Source organism: Phodopus roborovskii, unplaced genomic scaffold (genome assembly GCF_943737965.1).
Source record: "Phodopus roborovskii unplaced genomic scaffold, PHOROB, whole genome shotgun sequence".
In the NCBI taxonomy this organism is placed as follows: Eukaryota; Metazoa; Chordata; class Mammalia; order Rodentia; family Cricetidae; genus Phodopus; species Phodopus roborovskii.
Window position 1 is genome coordinate 22,757,281 of NW_026126433.1, and position 16,235 is coordinate 22,773,515.

Here is a 16,235-nt window from a genome sequence, read left to right on the forward strand (position 1 = left end):
AATTGACACTGGAGCACATTTCCCCTGTAAGTTATATACAGGAATAAACAGAAAACAAAACAAGTTATTCCATAATAACTAAAGGGAACCCAAGATAATTGTGTGCCAGGCACAGCTTCAGGTGCATCCTGTTGCCCCGGACACCGGTACACTTCACGAAGGAGGAAGGATGCTCTGTACAGACAACTGCAATTCTTTGCCTTTGTGAAAAATCAGCATTATAGGCAAGAGCCTCCTTTTTGGGAAGAGGAGGGTCTTCTCCATTTGCAATATTGATAATCTTGGCTGAAATTCTTGTGCGTGACTCTTTTCCTGTTCTGAGCAACTGAAGCAAGGGCAATGGACAGGTTGAGCTAGAACAAATTTAAAGTAGATATCAGGAAAAAGGTCATTGAGAGAATCTCTTTCCCAAGAGCATTCAAAGCATAAGTGAGGGAATGGGAATAATGTGGCTGGAGAACAGCATCCGGGGCATGTATTACATGATGGCTTGCAGTGATTCTCAGCCTTCCTAATGCTGCAACCTCATTGTGGAATAAACTTTCTGTACACTGTGAATATGTGTCACCCTGATTGGTTTAATAAAAAGCTGAACAACCAAAACCAAGGCAGGATTTTGGGGGCAGAGAGGACTCTGGGAAGAAGAAGGGATTCATGAGGAGACATAGAGGAAGCATGTAACGAGCCATGAGATGTGGCAGTATGTAAATTCATAGAGATGGGTTAATTTAAGTTATAAGAGCTAGTGAGAAACAAGCCAAAGCTATCAGCCGAGCTTTCATAATTAATAATAAGTCTCCATGTGGTTATTTGGGAGCAGGCTGGTGGGACAGAGAAAGATCCACCTACAACACTTTAATACAGTTCCTCATGTTGTGGTGGCTCCCATAACATTATTTTATTATTTCATGACTCTAATTTTGCTACTGTTACAAATTGTACTGTAAATATCTGTGTTTTCCAGTGGTCTTAGGTGACCCCTGTGAAAGGGTCATTTAACCCCCAAATGAGTCCTGACCCACATGTTGAGAACCACTGGCTTAAAGGTTACTATCTGCTTCTTTCATTCAAACCTCTGGCCATCCTTTACTGTTGTTATGATACTTAGTTTTCAGATGAGTAACAATTTATAAGCTGCTTAAGAGTAAAAGCTTCATGAAGTAAGTCCCTTTGACTTTAAACTGCTGAATTGCCTATTACAATTTATGTTCAGTTATTCATTTGTTCCTACGTTCTTTAACTTAACCAGTATGTTTGAAAGGTACCATGTTGGGAGGTATACTTGTGAAAAAATCATGTCATAGAAACATAATTCATTATTATAATATAAAGGCTTTGCATTTTTGGATATAATTGGGAGAGATATTTTTCATTAGGCAGCATTTGGGAGGAGATTCCTTGTATGTTATCATGATGAAGAGGACTTTAAAATGCAGTGCATGGAGCTGGGTGTGGTGGCACATGCCTTTAATTCTAGCACCTGAAAGGGTAAGGCAGGAACATACTGTGTAAGGCCAGTCCAGATGAATATAAGGGAGTTCCTAGTGGAAAATTCTTAAAAAGAAAAGCCCAGTGAGTGAGAAAGGACCAGGGACAGGTTTCAACAATTCTGCAATGTATAGGAAAGTCCTGACCACTTGTTCCTTGCTCCGAAAGACTTTGATGTAAGGAGGCTGCAATTATAGAAGCTTTGAAAGTATGTACTGCAGACAGACAGACAGACAGACACACACACATAGACACACACATACACACACACACACACACAGTAGATCCTTTGATTTGCTTTTGTAATTGTCAAGGAAAAAACAAGTAAATTTATTTTTAATAGTGTGACCATTTCCATACAATCGCCCAGGTGTGGAAAATGCAGGCTTTATCACATTGCATACTGCTCTTCAATCAATTATTACACCACAAACATTCTCTTCACTTGGTTAACTTTCAACGGTGTCTAGTACATGACTGACACTCACCAACTTTTAGGAAAAAGAATGAATTAACTATTTCTTGAAAATTATTTCCATGATTCTTTAAGAGATTATTAAAAATGCCATGGTTTACATGTCATATCTGACTTCTAGAATGCTTATTGATTATTTTTCTATTACAAAGAACACAAGGTGAAACCTGTTTGATAGTTACATTGGGACATTTCTGGGATTTTGTTAGGACAGATTTTGAACATAAAAATTTGTAAACCAGTTTCTCGAGTTCTTTGTATATTTTGGAGATCAGCCCTTTGTCGGATATAGGATTGGTGAAAATCTTTTCCCAGTCTGTGGGCTGCCGTTTGGTCTTGTCCACTGTGTCCTTTGCCTTACAGAAACTTCTAAGTTTGAAGAGGTCCCATTTATTAATTGTTTCTCTCAGTGTTTGTGACCCTGGAGTTATGTTCAGGAAGCGGTCTCCTATACCAATTTGTTCAAGGGTACCTCCTACTTTCTCTTCTAAGAGGTTCAATGTGGCTGGATTGATGTTGAGGTCTTTAATCCATTTGGACTTAAGTTTTGTGCATGGCGATAGACATGGGTCTATCTGCAGTCTTCTACACACCATCATCCAATTGTGCCAGCACCATTTGTTGAAGATGCTGTCTTCACCCATTGTATAATTTTGGCTGTTTTGTCAAAAATCAGGTGTTCATAGGTGTGTGGGTTAGTATCAGGATTTTAAATTTGATTCCATTGGTCTGCCTTTCTATTTTTATGCCAATACCAGGCTGTTTTCAGAACTATAGCTCTGTAGTAGAGCTTAAAGTCAGGAATGGTGATGCCTCCTGAAGTTCTTTTATTGTATAGGGTTGTTTTGGCTATCCTGGGTCTTTGTTTTTCCATATAAAGTTGATTATTATACTTTCAAGGTCAGTGAAGAATTGTGGTAGGATTTTAATGGGGATTGCATGGAATTTGTAGATTGCTTTTGGCAAGATTGCCATTTTTACTATTTATCCTACCTATCCAAGAGCATGAGAGATCTTTCCATTTTCTGGTATCTTCTTTAATTTCTTTCTTGAGAGCCACAAAGTTCTTATTATATAGGTCTTTTATTTGTTTGGTAAGCATTATACCAAGATACTTTATGTTGCTTGTGGCTTTATGTTTCTCTGATTTCTTTCTTTGTCTCTTTGACGTCTGAAAAACAGTAGGGCTACTGATTTTTTTGAGTTTATCTTGTATCCTGCTATCAATATTAAACTCTAAGATGAATGTAGTAAGCTGAATGGACTCCAGTCTGACATCTGGGAAACCAGCATAGAACAGACCCAGACCCTCTGAATGTGGGTGTCAGTTAGGAGGATTGGGTAGGCAGTCTATGGGGCCTCTATTAGCAGATCAGTATTTATCCCTAGTATAAGAGTGGACTTTGGGAGCCCATTCCAAATAGAGGGATACTCCCTCAGCCTAGACACATGGTGGAGGGCCTGGGCCCTGCTCCAAATGATATGACAGGCTTTGAAGATCTCCCATGGAAGGCCTCACTCTCCCTGGGAAGCAGAAAGGGAATGGGATGGGGGTTGGTAGAGGGAACAGGGGAACAGGGAACAGGGTGCAGGAACTGGGATTGACATGGAAAACAAGCTTGTTTCAAATATAAATTAAAAAATTATCAAAAAATAAATACTAAAACAACAGCCCAAAAGAACTAAACAAAATTTTAATTATAATTTTAATTTTCCCAGCTAGCCTAGTCCTCATCTTAGAATAAAGATCTATGGATTAAAAAAAAAAAAAAAATTGTAAACCAAGCATGCAAGCTTGCCCTCTAGTGGTTACTGAGAAACTGTGGGTACATAATTTGAAATTCACAGAGCATATCTTTCAAATATAACTCATACACCACAGAATTACACATGCAAGGACTGCAACAAAATTTAAATGTCTTTCAATGTGTTGGCCTGTACACTTGGACCCAGATTGCTCAGTAACAATCTCACATGGCTTTAGGTTTAGTATTTAATGTTTAAGCCTTAACATGTAGAGGTATATATGCTTATTTCAGCAATAACTTTAGTTCTTCCAAGGCATGTCCAACATTTTGGTGAGACAACATGGTTTATTCCTCTACAAAGTTTGTGATCAAGAAAGGGCTTTGCAATCTGTCACAAACAGATTGCTATTGTCTAACAACCGAGGAAAGCTGCCAAGTGAAGGAAATGTGGAATAGCCCATGTTTGTCATGCGGTAGAGGAGAGCTAAGTCTAACTCACATGGAAAGGAAAACATAGAAAACATTCTACCTGGACATGAAGATATCTTTATATTAAAAAAGAACAATGGAGTCTCTCTCTCTCTCTCTCTCTCTCTCTCTCTCTCTCTCTCTCTCTCTCTCTCTCTCTCACACACACACACACACACACACACACACACACAGACACACCAATGAAAATCCCTCAAAATGCCACAGAATATGGGACTGACAGCTGCAGGGGCTGAAGGCTGAGAAGGAGCCCTGGGGACCAAACACTTCAAACAAATGCACAACACCGGGGTTTCTAGACAGTCCCACACTGCCAGGCAGTCCCTGGCAGCGTGGGACTGTCTTTAGAAAATAGAGAGCAGTTCAGAAATGATGTATTACATGGTAGTTTCCAGGAATGAGAAATAATAGAATTGTATCTATTGCACCACAGCTTTTGGAAGCCACATTTACCTAGGTGTTTTTTTTTCCCCCTGGAAAAGTGTCACTACAGTATCACCCTTTTTCTCATGAGAGTCTTGGTGTGGGGAATAAATTTTATGGCCACATCAGTCTACATCCTAAGTTGCTGTTAAGGCATGTCAGTATGAATTCTTTTATACTTCCTATTTTCTCTGCATTGAATCTCACCTTGATCCATGCTAGTGGGGATTCACTGAGTGACAACATCAATATACTCAAAGACAATAGAGCACTTAAAAAGAAAGAGGCTTCAAGAATCTGAAAATCTCTGATTGACTTAGGTTGTGACCTACTTTACATCATATTTCAGGAATTAAAATCTCACTGATAATTACATTATTCAAAAATGGACTTTATTATCTAAAGAAAAATTATACAGGTGGATAATATATATTTTATTCCTCTCCAGGAATATGGACTAGAACAGCGATTCTGCCAGGTTCTATGATGAGGCATCCTAGTAAACTAAATGGAACTGAACAATCTATACCCTGGACTTAGCTACAACAAAAACAAAGAAGGGTGCACACAAGGAAAACCTAACTCTAGCATGTTAGGTCTGGGCCTTCATAGTACTATTCTGAATGGCTTCAAGGCACCTTTCTTTATCCTTTTAAAAAGAACAAGATAAGGGACTGGAAAGACGACTCAGTGGTTAAGAGCATTGGCTGCTCTTCCAGAGGACTGGGGTTCAATTCCCAGTACCCACATGGCATCTCACACCTGTCTGTAACTCCAGTTCTAGGGGAACCAACATCCACAGCAAAACACCAAATTCATATAAAAATACTAAATTAATAAAAGTACTAAAAAATACTAAATACTAAAGAAAGAAAGATCATGATGGCAGCATAGATCTTTGGATCTTTCTTTGATCATATTACCTTTGGAAATTGAAGCATGGATTTTAAAGCCCAGTGTTTCTTCTAGTTGGTTGTAGTCAGACTCCACAGAAGATGCGTGAAGTGTTTCTACTAAGAAAGGCATTTTCCCCCAGGTCTGATCATAGAAAATGGTGTGGTTCCATGTGTAGGGGACACTGATGCCATCGATGGTGAAGAGCCTGGTTGAGTAAGCGTACAGTTGCCCAGGTCCTGTTTGGATGTAGTCTTCTGTGTAATCCTAAGGAAAAGGATTTGAGGGTCAACATGGCACTTGGCATTTTTTGTGTGGCACACTCTGAGGTGCACTGTGAGGAAGGAGGAAAAGTCTTAGAGATTAACAATGGAATTCTGAATGACACTGCAATTGCATAGTAGTGTTCTGCAAACAGCTCCTAGGTTGATTCTTTTTTCTTGTAATTTATTGTCACACTTTGTGGTTTCACAAGATACTGAAGTTGTAGGTCATGAATAAAGCAAGTTGTATGAAGACTATTTCTCTACTTGGTAAGCTCACAGAGGATTTTTTTCCATTTCTTTCAAGTTAATATTTTTTGAAATTATAATATAATTACATCATTTCCCTTCCTTTTCCTCCTCCCCCTCTTTATTGATGGCACACAAAAACTTATTATAGACCTCTAGTCTCTTTTCCAGAAGTAAACTTAACAAGTGGCTTAAATCAGCACAGCAGCTACTCTGGCTCTGATACACTAGGTAATAAAAACACTCAGAGAGATTTAAAAGTTGATCCCCTGGAGATTTTCAAGCAAAGAGCAGATGGTTATTTATGGTTCTGTGGGGGTAGTTACTGATCTCTAGAGCAAACAGTAAGAACCTGAGACTCTGGGGCTCTGTCTACAGGGCTTGTCCTCCTCCTCATGGCTGCACTAATAACCGTGGAGATCTTGTAACACGTTACCTTTACACTGACTTCAGCAGGGGACTGAAGCTGCAGAACATAGCCACTCACAATGACATCAAGTAGCAAAGCACCGTCAGAATCCAATCCCCGAGCCACGTGTGTCATCCGCAAGACCTCTCCTGGGAACCACATTGCATTCATTTCCACAGCAATAATATAATAGCAGTTATTATTATATATATGGTTTGTGAAAGCATGTAGAATGTTGATCTAATATAATAGTGTTACTTCAAATGTGAATGAACGTGTAAGAGAATTAAATCAGTACAATGATTCCCTGTCAAAAAGTCAGCCTTGTTGAACTGTCTTCCAAAATTCTTTCTTATGTCACAAAAGTGTAGCATTTGATTACAAAGAAGATACCATATTTTACACACTCAAGCTATAATCAAGCATTCCTACAACATTTCTGTTTATGATATGGCAACTGTATCAGGGACCAGCAATGCCCACAGGCCTAGCTTTTGCTTTTGCCAGAGCTTCAGCAACATGGCATCTTCGTAAGTGGACTGATATAAAAAGGCTGGCCTGTCCTCCATTCTGATTAAACATTGGTAAAAGAGAAGCTCCCTCGCTCATCATTCTTCCTCAATGGTTAATCCCGAGACTGGCCTACTCCAAGGAGGCTGAAACAGAGCTTTGTATGAACCCTGTGTACACAGGAAGGGCCCCAAACTGCTAATGCCCAGTGATTAGGACAGAAACTGAGCAGAAAGCATTAGTGTGCTTGGCTTTGCTTTCATCTGTTACGTAGAGAATCACCATAAGAGAAATAAATGAGTTGACTCATGGTTAAAGACAAGGCTTGAATTGATGAGAGTGGTTCTCCTTTGTAATTTATGCTTAAATACTCTCTAAGGTTTAAAGAAAAAGGCACAGAAAGGAAGAGAAAGAAGTCATTGGGTCATAAAGTTATTATTGTTTGATAACACATGGTCCCTTTCAGACCTTGTATTAGTATCCACTGACAGAATCATATAAAATTAGTTTTTATATTATTTATGTAATGAGCACCAAAAATTTGTAATGACATTTTGTGGGAGCATGCACCATATTTTCCTTAGTCACCAAACTTTATAGTGATCTATCTGTATCTAATATATGTATCTATATCTTTGTCTCTATCTGTCTGTCTGTCTGTCTGTATCTATCTATCTATCATCTATCTAGTACAATAGTACAGTCATCTGACACTAACCAGTTGCAAATTCTACTTGGGTCTCTCGTTTGAAGACTGCGTTTGTGAGGGTAAAACCATTCACTGCTTCTCCTATTTCTTTTGCTGTTGTCCAGTAAATGGGATTTAGGATAGAAATGATCTTTCTCATTGCTGGACCTAAAAGAAAAAGATAAACAAGGTTACAGAGAAAAATATTTATAGTCAATTATGGTTGCAGTACATCACTCACAAGGGTGGATGCTAATGTTGACTAATACAAGTCAATACATTTCTGTGCATCTTTTTTTTTTTTTTTTAACTAGCATATGCTAGATATCAAAATACTGGTTTTAATATAACATTTTCATAAATGTTATTTTCTCTCCAACCAGTTCTTTTCTCCTTGGGATAAGGACAAACAATGTATTATATCAATGACTTAAGGTTTCATCCTTTAGACTCTTTGGGTGAAAGTGGTAAGATAAATTTTAAAGAAGTTTATGAAGGTAGGTGAGATGGCTCAGTGAATTGAGGTGCTTGGTGACCTGAGTTCAGTTTCTGGGACCCATGTGGTGGGAGGGAGAGAGCTGGTTCCCATAAGCTTCTCTTTCACCTCCATGTAGACACCATGGTACACATATGAATGCATACACAAATAAATAATAGCTAATTAATTAATATAATGTATATAAATAAGTTTCTCAAATTTTTTATAAATGATGTGACTCACCAAGACTTCGAGGCACATTGGTAATCTTGGCCTGTATTATTCTTGTATCAGAGTTGGGGCTATCTGTTACTGTGGCATCGAGGAAAGCAATTCCAAACTCAACATCATTAATATTCCCAATAACACTCCCTCTGGCTCGCTGGGGTCCACCTATTGGGGGAAGGAAAAAAATCATTCCTGGATAAGGAATCAATTCCATCAACATTACATGAGGGAAAGGAAAGCCAGGGCTCAAAGATCCTACAAATCTTTTCTCAGACATCAAAAGAGCCCTAGAGCATCCAAATTTGAAAGCAAACTTAACAGGCTTTTAAAACATTCCACTTTCACATAACACCCATTATCCCCATAAATCTAGTATTCTTTCAATCTGTGAACATCATAGTATTATTTCTTAAGCCAAAGAATACAGTATGTCCATTTCCACAGTCCAAGTAAAGCATGTGTTTGCCGATGGTGATGAAACCATGACTACAGTGAGTTTACAGAGAAAGTCACATGTGGCAGTAAACATTTCATATGCATTAACTCTTTTGATCCACACAGTTTGCTGACTGGGTAAACAAAGTTCAGAGAAATAATGTAGTTCTACCATCATTACAGGTCTAGAGAGAGAGAGGACTAAATACATTAATTTCTTGCCTTTAAAATGTGTTTTTTGATAATCCCAGCACTTGGGAGGCAGAAGCAGGCAGATCTCTGTGAGTTTGAGGCCAGCTTGGTCTACAGAGCTAGTTCCAGGACAGGCTCCAAAGCAATACAAAGAAACCCTGTCTCGAAAAACAAACAAACAAAAAACAAAATAAAAAAATGTGTTTTGGAGTGGAGACATTTATTTACTTAAATCAATACTTTAAAATTATTTATGTTTATTGTGGATAATGTGTTGTTTTAAAATATGTGTACATTAAGGAGAAAGGTGAAATGAACTAATTATCATATTTGTCACCTCATATAACTATTTTTGTAGTGACAATACTTAAAATCTCTTTGTACTGAAGAATCCCATACAATTATGGAGAACGCAGAAAAACAACATGGAAGTAGCAAAGGGTGAGGGCAGAAACTTGGAGACATACTGGTAAAATCTACAAAGTTATGGAGGTGGAAGAAATTAAACATAACTGTAGAACTAGTCACTATTCTTAATAATATAAACCCATATTTTTCTATCTATTGTTTCCTTCTTTAAAACAGGATAAGAGCTCACCAACAAAATATCATCTAATACTTCTTGCAGGCCACTGCCAGAATAATATGGTATATTGGCCAGTCTAGATTACTGTGTGTATACGTGTGTGTGTGTACATGTGTGCCTCCGTTCTCATGCATGTGCATGCACATGTATGTATGTATGTATATAAGCCTGTATGTGTGCATTAGTTTCCATAGAGGTGGAGACTCAGCAGCCTTGAGCTATAACTATAGCATTCATTATTGTATATATCTATCAGACAATGATTAACTTAAGAAAATGTGAAGAAATAGAATTTTGGCATCATTGTAAAATTCATACCAAAACAATTTGATTAAAGTAAAATATGAAAAGTCCCTCTTCCCATGGTCCTAAGCAGGAGAAACAGAGATGACAGGAGAGGGACCAGGATTATAATACAATTTTTGGAATGATTACTGACAAGCATAGCTTCTATTTTAACTGAGTAGCCTGTGTCCCAAGAATGAACAGATGTTTCCTCAATTGGGCTACCTGGTAGGGTTCCTTGAAATCTTGTTGGACTCCATGACTCAAACTGTCTATCTACCTGGATGATGAAACAGATGATCTGAAGCCAGAACTGTTCTCTTGCTTCAGAAGGAGTCTCAAAATCCTCCATGACCATTTGTGTACAGATAGAGCATGTTTACTTGGCCTTTTGTTTTGTCTACTTATATTTAAAAACCACTCAGCATAAATCATTCTCACCCTGTCAAATGGGTCCTTCATGATTTTTCAGGGACATTTTATTTCTGAAGAAAATGTTAAAGCTTTGTAAGATTCAAAAGTATCTTCCCATCAGCCATATGGAGCTTTCAATGGTGGTGTCCTTATAATCTTTAGAAATATATCCGCTGACACAAAGAAGCCCCAAAGGAGCAAACAGAGACCAAACCCAGCTGTAAGCACTATTATGGGGGGCACACTTTTCTTTTATGTATCTCACAGAGCTGGCACTACTTTATTCATTGTGGGGGTCCAAATGGTACCTTTTTCTGTTTTCATGAACTCTACACTTGTGCTAGCCATGGTCCTGCCAAAGCACCACTCACTTCCTTACCTGGACATGCCTGTGCATTGCATCTGGAGACCTGGGTGGCATCTCCTGGACAGGAACGACCACTTTTAGATGGCACTGGATTGTCACATAGCCTTTTCCGCATCCTTTCCCCTCCTCCACAAGACACAGAACAGTGGCTCCAACTATGCCATGTTCCCCAACTTCCATCCACTGTGAACAAGAATGGAATGTTCAATATTAGTGAATCAGTTTTAAAATCTTCCCTTAGGACACTCTTGATACGTAAGTGACAGGGCTGCAGCAGTGATCACTAAGTAAAAGCTTCACTCTTCCCACAGACTGAAATTAAGAAGCTCACCAGGACACATATCGGTGTTGCACCTCTGGATCTGGGTATCTGACCCACCACAGGCTCTTCCTCCATTGGAGGGACGTGGGTTGTCACATGTGCGGTACCTTCGCATCTGCCCTCCACTGCAAGTCCGGCTGCAAATTCCCCAGCCACTCCAAGGGCTCCAATTACCATGAGCTACAACATGAAATAATTTAACATGAAACAGAGCTCTAAAAATGAGAGGTAAAAGAAACCGCGATGTTCATCCCCAAATGAAGGAAAACCCTTCAAGAAATAAACAGAAGCATGACAAATCAATGAATAGATAACTTTCCAAAGCAGGACATTTGCATTCTAATAATTATGAGATTCTCTTCAAATGCTCTGATATTTTATTTACACTATCCCATGAACTAGAGGTGATATGGGAGACACAGGCCCATTCTAGCTGAGCAGAGACTAACATTCAGAACACAGTAAACCAAATAGCACATTGGCATCTTAAATTAAAGGTCAAAGAACAAGCAATAAAATACTATAACTTTAAGGTTTGGAGCCATAACAAAGCTTGAAGGAAATGGCACCCACTCACTCTGTCCAACACTCACTTGGACAAGGGTCACTATTGCAAAAGTCACTCTGGACATCGCTTCCCTCACACTTGCTTCCTCCATACTGTGGCACTGGGTCAGAACAGTCCCTGGTTCTCTTCCTGGTACCTCCTCCACAGGACACAGTGCAGGCACTCCAACTGGCCCAAGTCGCCCACTTGCCGTCAACTGTATTAACAGAAAACCGTATGAGCTTAGTTACTACCTTTAATTGATCATCTTAAAAAATAATCATAGGGTCTGGCTGGAGAGATGGCTAAGATGTGAAGTGCATGCAGCTCTTCCAGAGAACCTTACATTGGTTCTCAGCACCCATGTTGGGTGGCTCACAACTGCCTATGAATGTAGCACATCTGGCCCCTTCTTTGGGCTTTTACAGGTACCCACACATGTGCCACACACCACACACACACACACACCACAAACATAAAAATAAATTAAATTATATAACCAGGGCAAACCATCGCTAGTTTGGGTGAATAACACTGTGGGATGAGTGGCAGATGTTATGAGCTAAGTGTGTTAACTCTACTCGTCTCACCTGGACAGTGTCTCTCACTGCAGACTTGCACCTGGGTTTCTGCTCCACTGCAGTAGGCCCCACCAAATGATGGTGGCGGGTTGTTGCAAAGTCTTGTTCTTGTCTGACTGCCTTTTCCACAACTTTTGCTGCACGCACTCCAAGGCTGCCAAACACTCCACAATCCATTAACTACAAACAACAAAAGCAGTTTTAAGTCACAGAACCACATTTATTTAAAGAACAAATTTATGCAAATAAATTAACTCCATAGTTAGCTAAAAAAAAAAAAAAATAACCCCACGATCTAAAATAACTAAAATGGAACCAAAAGAAGTATAACTAATGTGTTCCCCTTTTCGCATGTTTAGTTTTCAGAGGGAATTGTGTTCAGGGACACTCAGAAGGCCAAATGGGTGCCAAAATAAATGCTGATAATTATTCAAAGGAGGCTATTTTATTAAAATCAAATTTAATCGAGCAACCATATGTAAACAGGACCTGAGTGTTCAAGTCCTAGCTAACTAAGCATTTGTGTACATTTGGTACTCTAGGGATGGTGGAAGAGACCAGAACCTTTTAATCAAGTCTATGTAACATCTAACAGATCGAGATACACTGTAGGTAACAAGAAATTTTCAGCAATGCTATTTTGGACCCAAAATGCAAGAGTGCATCTCTAAATGTGGTCTGGCTTCTCGCTCAGGCATGTTCTTGGATTTGACAATAGAATGCTTTGTACAGGTCTAAGTCTTTGAACAGTTTTCTCCATTACATAATGTGCATCAATTAGAATTCTGAATAACACACTCACCTATTTGCTAAACAACAGAAGCAAAACTGACCAGTAGTTTCCAAGGAGCGCAATTAAGAACTTCCTTTTGGTAGACCACACATTACAGCATCAGACCTCAGGACTAGAACAGCCCACCGCTTCCTACCAGGTGCATGGGCTGAGAATCAGTGCTGTGGTTTTCCCTTATGCAAGAATCAGTATCAGATGAAAATTTCCCTAAAGAGCTCGTAAAATATGCTTCCTCTGTCACTAGCTTTACCAAGATATAAACCAAAAGTGGGGTTCAGACTTGAATCTAAGTATTCTCAACACTACTTCTAAGAAACTGCAAAATTAAAATCAATGAGATTTTCATTTTTCTGATTTAAAGGAAATATTAAAATATCTTGCATTTTCTGATAAAGGTGACTACTTATTCTCTTGTTTTGTAGACAGAGGCAAACACAACCACATGAACCTACTGTACTCAACAAGGATTTGTTCCTAGACAATAGTCAACTAACCTTAAGAAGCTGGGAGGGAGCATTTGTAGCAGCCATGCTGAGTCTGTACTGTTCATAGTGCTCACGTATCGACTGTATTATCACTTTATACATTCTGCAGGCCCAGTGATTTTAATACAGTATAATTTCTTTTTTAAAGATTATTTACTATGTATACAGTGTTCTGGATGGCACCAGCTCTCATTACAGGTGATTGCAAGCCACCATGTGGGTGCTAGGAATTGAACTCAGGACCTCTGGAAGAGCAGTCAGTGCTCTTCACCTCTGAGCCACCTCTCCAGCCCAACACAGTTTAATTTCAAGGAGTTCATTGACCAAAGTGCAAACCTCTGACAACATAAAGATGCATTATTAGTGGAGGCTAGGGTTGGTTGTCATTTATTTATGTAATGCCTTTCTTATTTCTCCTCTACACAAATAGAGGTTTGAAACTTCCTTTGAAAATGGTTTGAATTTAATATTTAATTCACAAATAGATTGACTTTTATGACATAAGATGGAGTGGAATTGAAAACTTCTTTTATATAGACAGATAAACTAAATAAAAGGAAGGAAGGAAAGAAGGAAGGAAGGAAATGTAAACTAGAAAAAGCACACAAAATCATGAAGATTCCATAAACTTCCTAAATATCCAAGTCAATTCACAAAGAAACTAGAAATAGAGAAGGATTGCTAAAGAGGAATTCAAAATACAGTAAATGCATTTGTTGTAATAGGTGGATGGTCTGTGAAGAGCAGCATAGGCCTGGGCTATGAGTAGCCACTCTAGAGAGGACCTGGGGTCAGAAGGTGCTCCACCCTTATGGGCTGTGCAGTCCTGGACTAGTGGCTTGGCTTCTGTGTATTGAGCTTCAGTACTTAGGGTGCATTGAATCTTCTGAAACCAAATCCAGGATATTTTTAATGTAACAATAGATAAATTAATGGTGTATTCTAAAACTCCTACTTGAGTCATTACACTATTGAATAATGAGTCTGTATTGATATAAGTCAATAAAGAAATAATAAACAGTTCTTTGTGATAAAAATAATAACAGCTGTACCAGATACAACAGAAAAAATCAGTATTTTATGAGAAACATATGAGTAACAGATGCAAGAAATAATTAAATGGATGTCAACACTAGGGGATGAAAGGCTGATGCAATGTTAATCTAGTTGTAAAACATCCCCACACATACATACTATAAGGGGAAATAGTAGCACCTGTTAGCTTTTGTGGTATCCTAATGCCTCCATGGTTGACTTCTACCCCGAGGTAGCATCACTAAGCACTCTGTTGAGAAGAGACATGGCCCTTATTCATTGTGTGTCTCAAAGGACTAGTCAGTCCTTCCTCTCTCCTACATGGTCCTTACAACAACGACTTCTTGACCCATTGTGTGTCTAACAGCGTGTCCAAACTATAGTTAAATTTAATTGGTTTATAGACTGTGGAATAACTAAGGACCCCCCCCCACAGTAGTAAATCAATAAAACAGTGAGCAAAATAATAGTAAATAAATAGTTACCAATCATGGAGAGAAAGGCTGACATTTATTTTAACACAGTTACAAACATCCTTCAGACTTTCATTATATAATCTCCCAAGATGACAATGGCAAGCAAATCCTCTAATTAGGTATTCATATTTACTTTTGCTTTAAAATCATGTCACTCCTTTAGAGACTAAGCAAATACTTGGCTTTTTACTCAAATTAAAGACTCCAGGGCAGGGGCTTTGCTTGTCTGATGTCTGTTTATTTTTTGGGAAGATTATAGGCATGCTTCACCATGCGCATATCAGAAATTTGTTTTTTAAATACAATAGAAATAAAACCAAACTTCTGGTGAAGTACCCCAGATCCGTGCAAATAGCCTTGGGAATCATAGCAGCCTGGGTTCAAACATTCAATTTCCTTTGCTAACTGTGCAGTCTTAGTTAATGAGTGAATTATAAATTCCCATTGTTTTCTGATTTTTTTCTTCATGTTCATGACAAGATGTAAGAGAAACTCGGGTCAGCCAACCCAAGCCACAATCACCCTGTCCCTGGTGTCCAGGCCAGCTTGTGCATATGCGACAGGCACTTCCTTTCTGAGCCAAGACACCAAGCCTGCCTCAACTCCCAGAGAAACACCTGACTCAGAGATACCAACGAGGAAAGAACAACACAGCAGAGGCAGCTGCCTGAGCTAATGGGACCTTGGGAGGGGGTACAGTGGCAGGTCTAACTTCCTGAATAAACAAGTTTGCAGCATGCTCTGCTACTCACTGACTCCTGGTGCCCAAGTCTTTGGTTCTGTGTCTTCTCCTCCCTCCCCCAAGGGGTGTCTTAGCCTGGTCACCCAAAACAACAAGATAAAATACACAATTCACTGACTGTCTCATTTTGAGAGATCTTTATCTTTTTTATTATTCTCTCTGTTTCGCTCCACCAATGCTCTCTTTTGAGTTTATTCAGTATGCTTATCAATATTAAAAATTACTCTACTTAATAGTCTCTTCATCATCAAAAGAATGTTTTATATTCTATCCAATCAAGTGCTTAGAATTTCAAATGAGAGTACATAATAGACACTGTCTAGAGACTAGATTGAATGAATGAGTTCTGACTAGTCAGTCCTTCCTCTCTCCTACATGGTCCTTACAACAATGACTTCTTGACCCAGCACCCCTTGACTACCTACATGACCGTGTCATCCAAGCTGCCACCAGAGTGTCCATCTCCTAGATTTAGTTCAGTTAAGACAAAAACATGTGACAAAATTAAACTCAAAACACAGTTATTTCTCAAAAGCTGAAATGAATCTCAGAGAGAGGAAATTTTTCCCTCTGAGGTCTGAGACTACAAGGTCTCTGCTAGCCACTAGTTGCCTGTGGTCATTATTTCCACAC

The 16,235-nt window shown here is 38.9% G+C and overlaps 1 protein-coding gene across 1 annotated transcript in view; it reads right to left on the reverse strand.

Moving 5' to 3' along the window:
• Hmcn1 (hemicentin 1) overlaps window positions 1–16,235 on the reverse strand; it is a 429,789-nt gene that overhangs the window by 23,893 nt on the left and 389,661 nt on the right. Inside the window, exons 90-97 of the mRNA XM_051185954.1 lie at window positions 12,081–12,251; window positions 11,537–11,707; window positions 10,953–11,123; window positions 10,634–10,804; window positions 8,358–8,507; window positions 7,667–7,804; window positions 6,466–6,587; window positions 5,547–5,784 (exon numbers count right to left, since the gene is read on the reverse strand). Coding sequence (XP_051041911.1) covers window positions 5,547–5,784; window positions 6,466–6,587; window positions 7,667–7,804; window positions 8,358–8,507; window positions 10,634–10,804; window positions 10,953–11,123; window positions 11,537–11,707; window positions 12,081–12,251 — 1,332 coding nt within the window. The remainder of the gene's footprint in view (window positions 1–5,546; window positions 5,785–6,465; window positions 6,588–7,666; window positions 7,805–8,357; window positions 8,508–10,633; window positions 10,805–10,952; window positions 11,124–11,536; window positions 11,708–12,080; window positions 12,252–16,235) is intronic.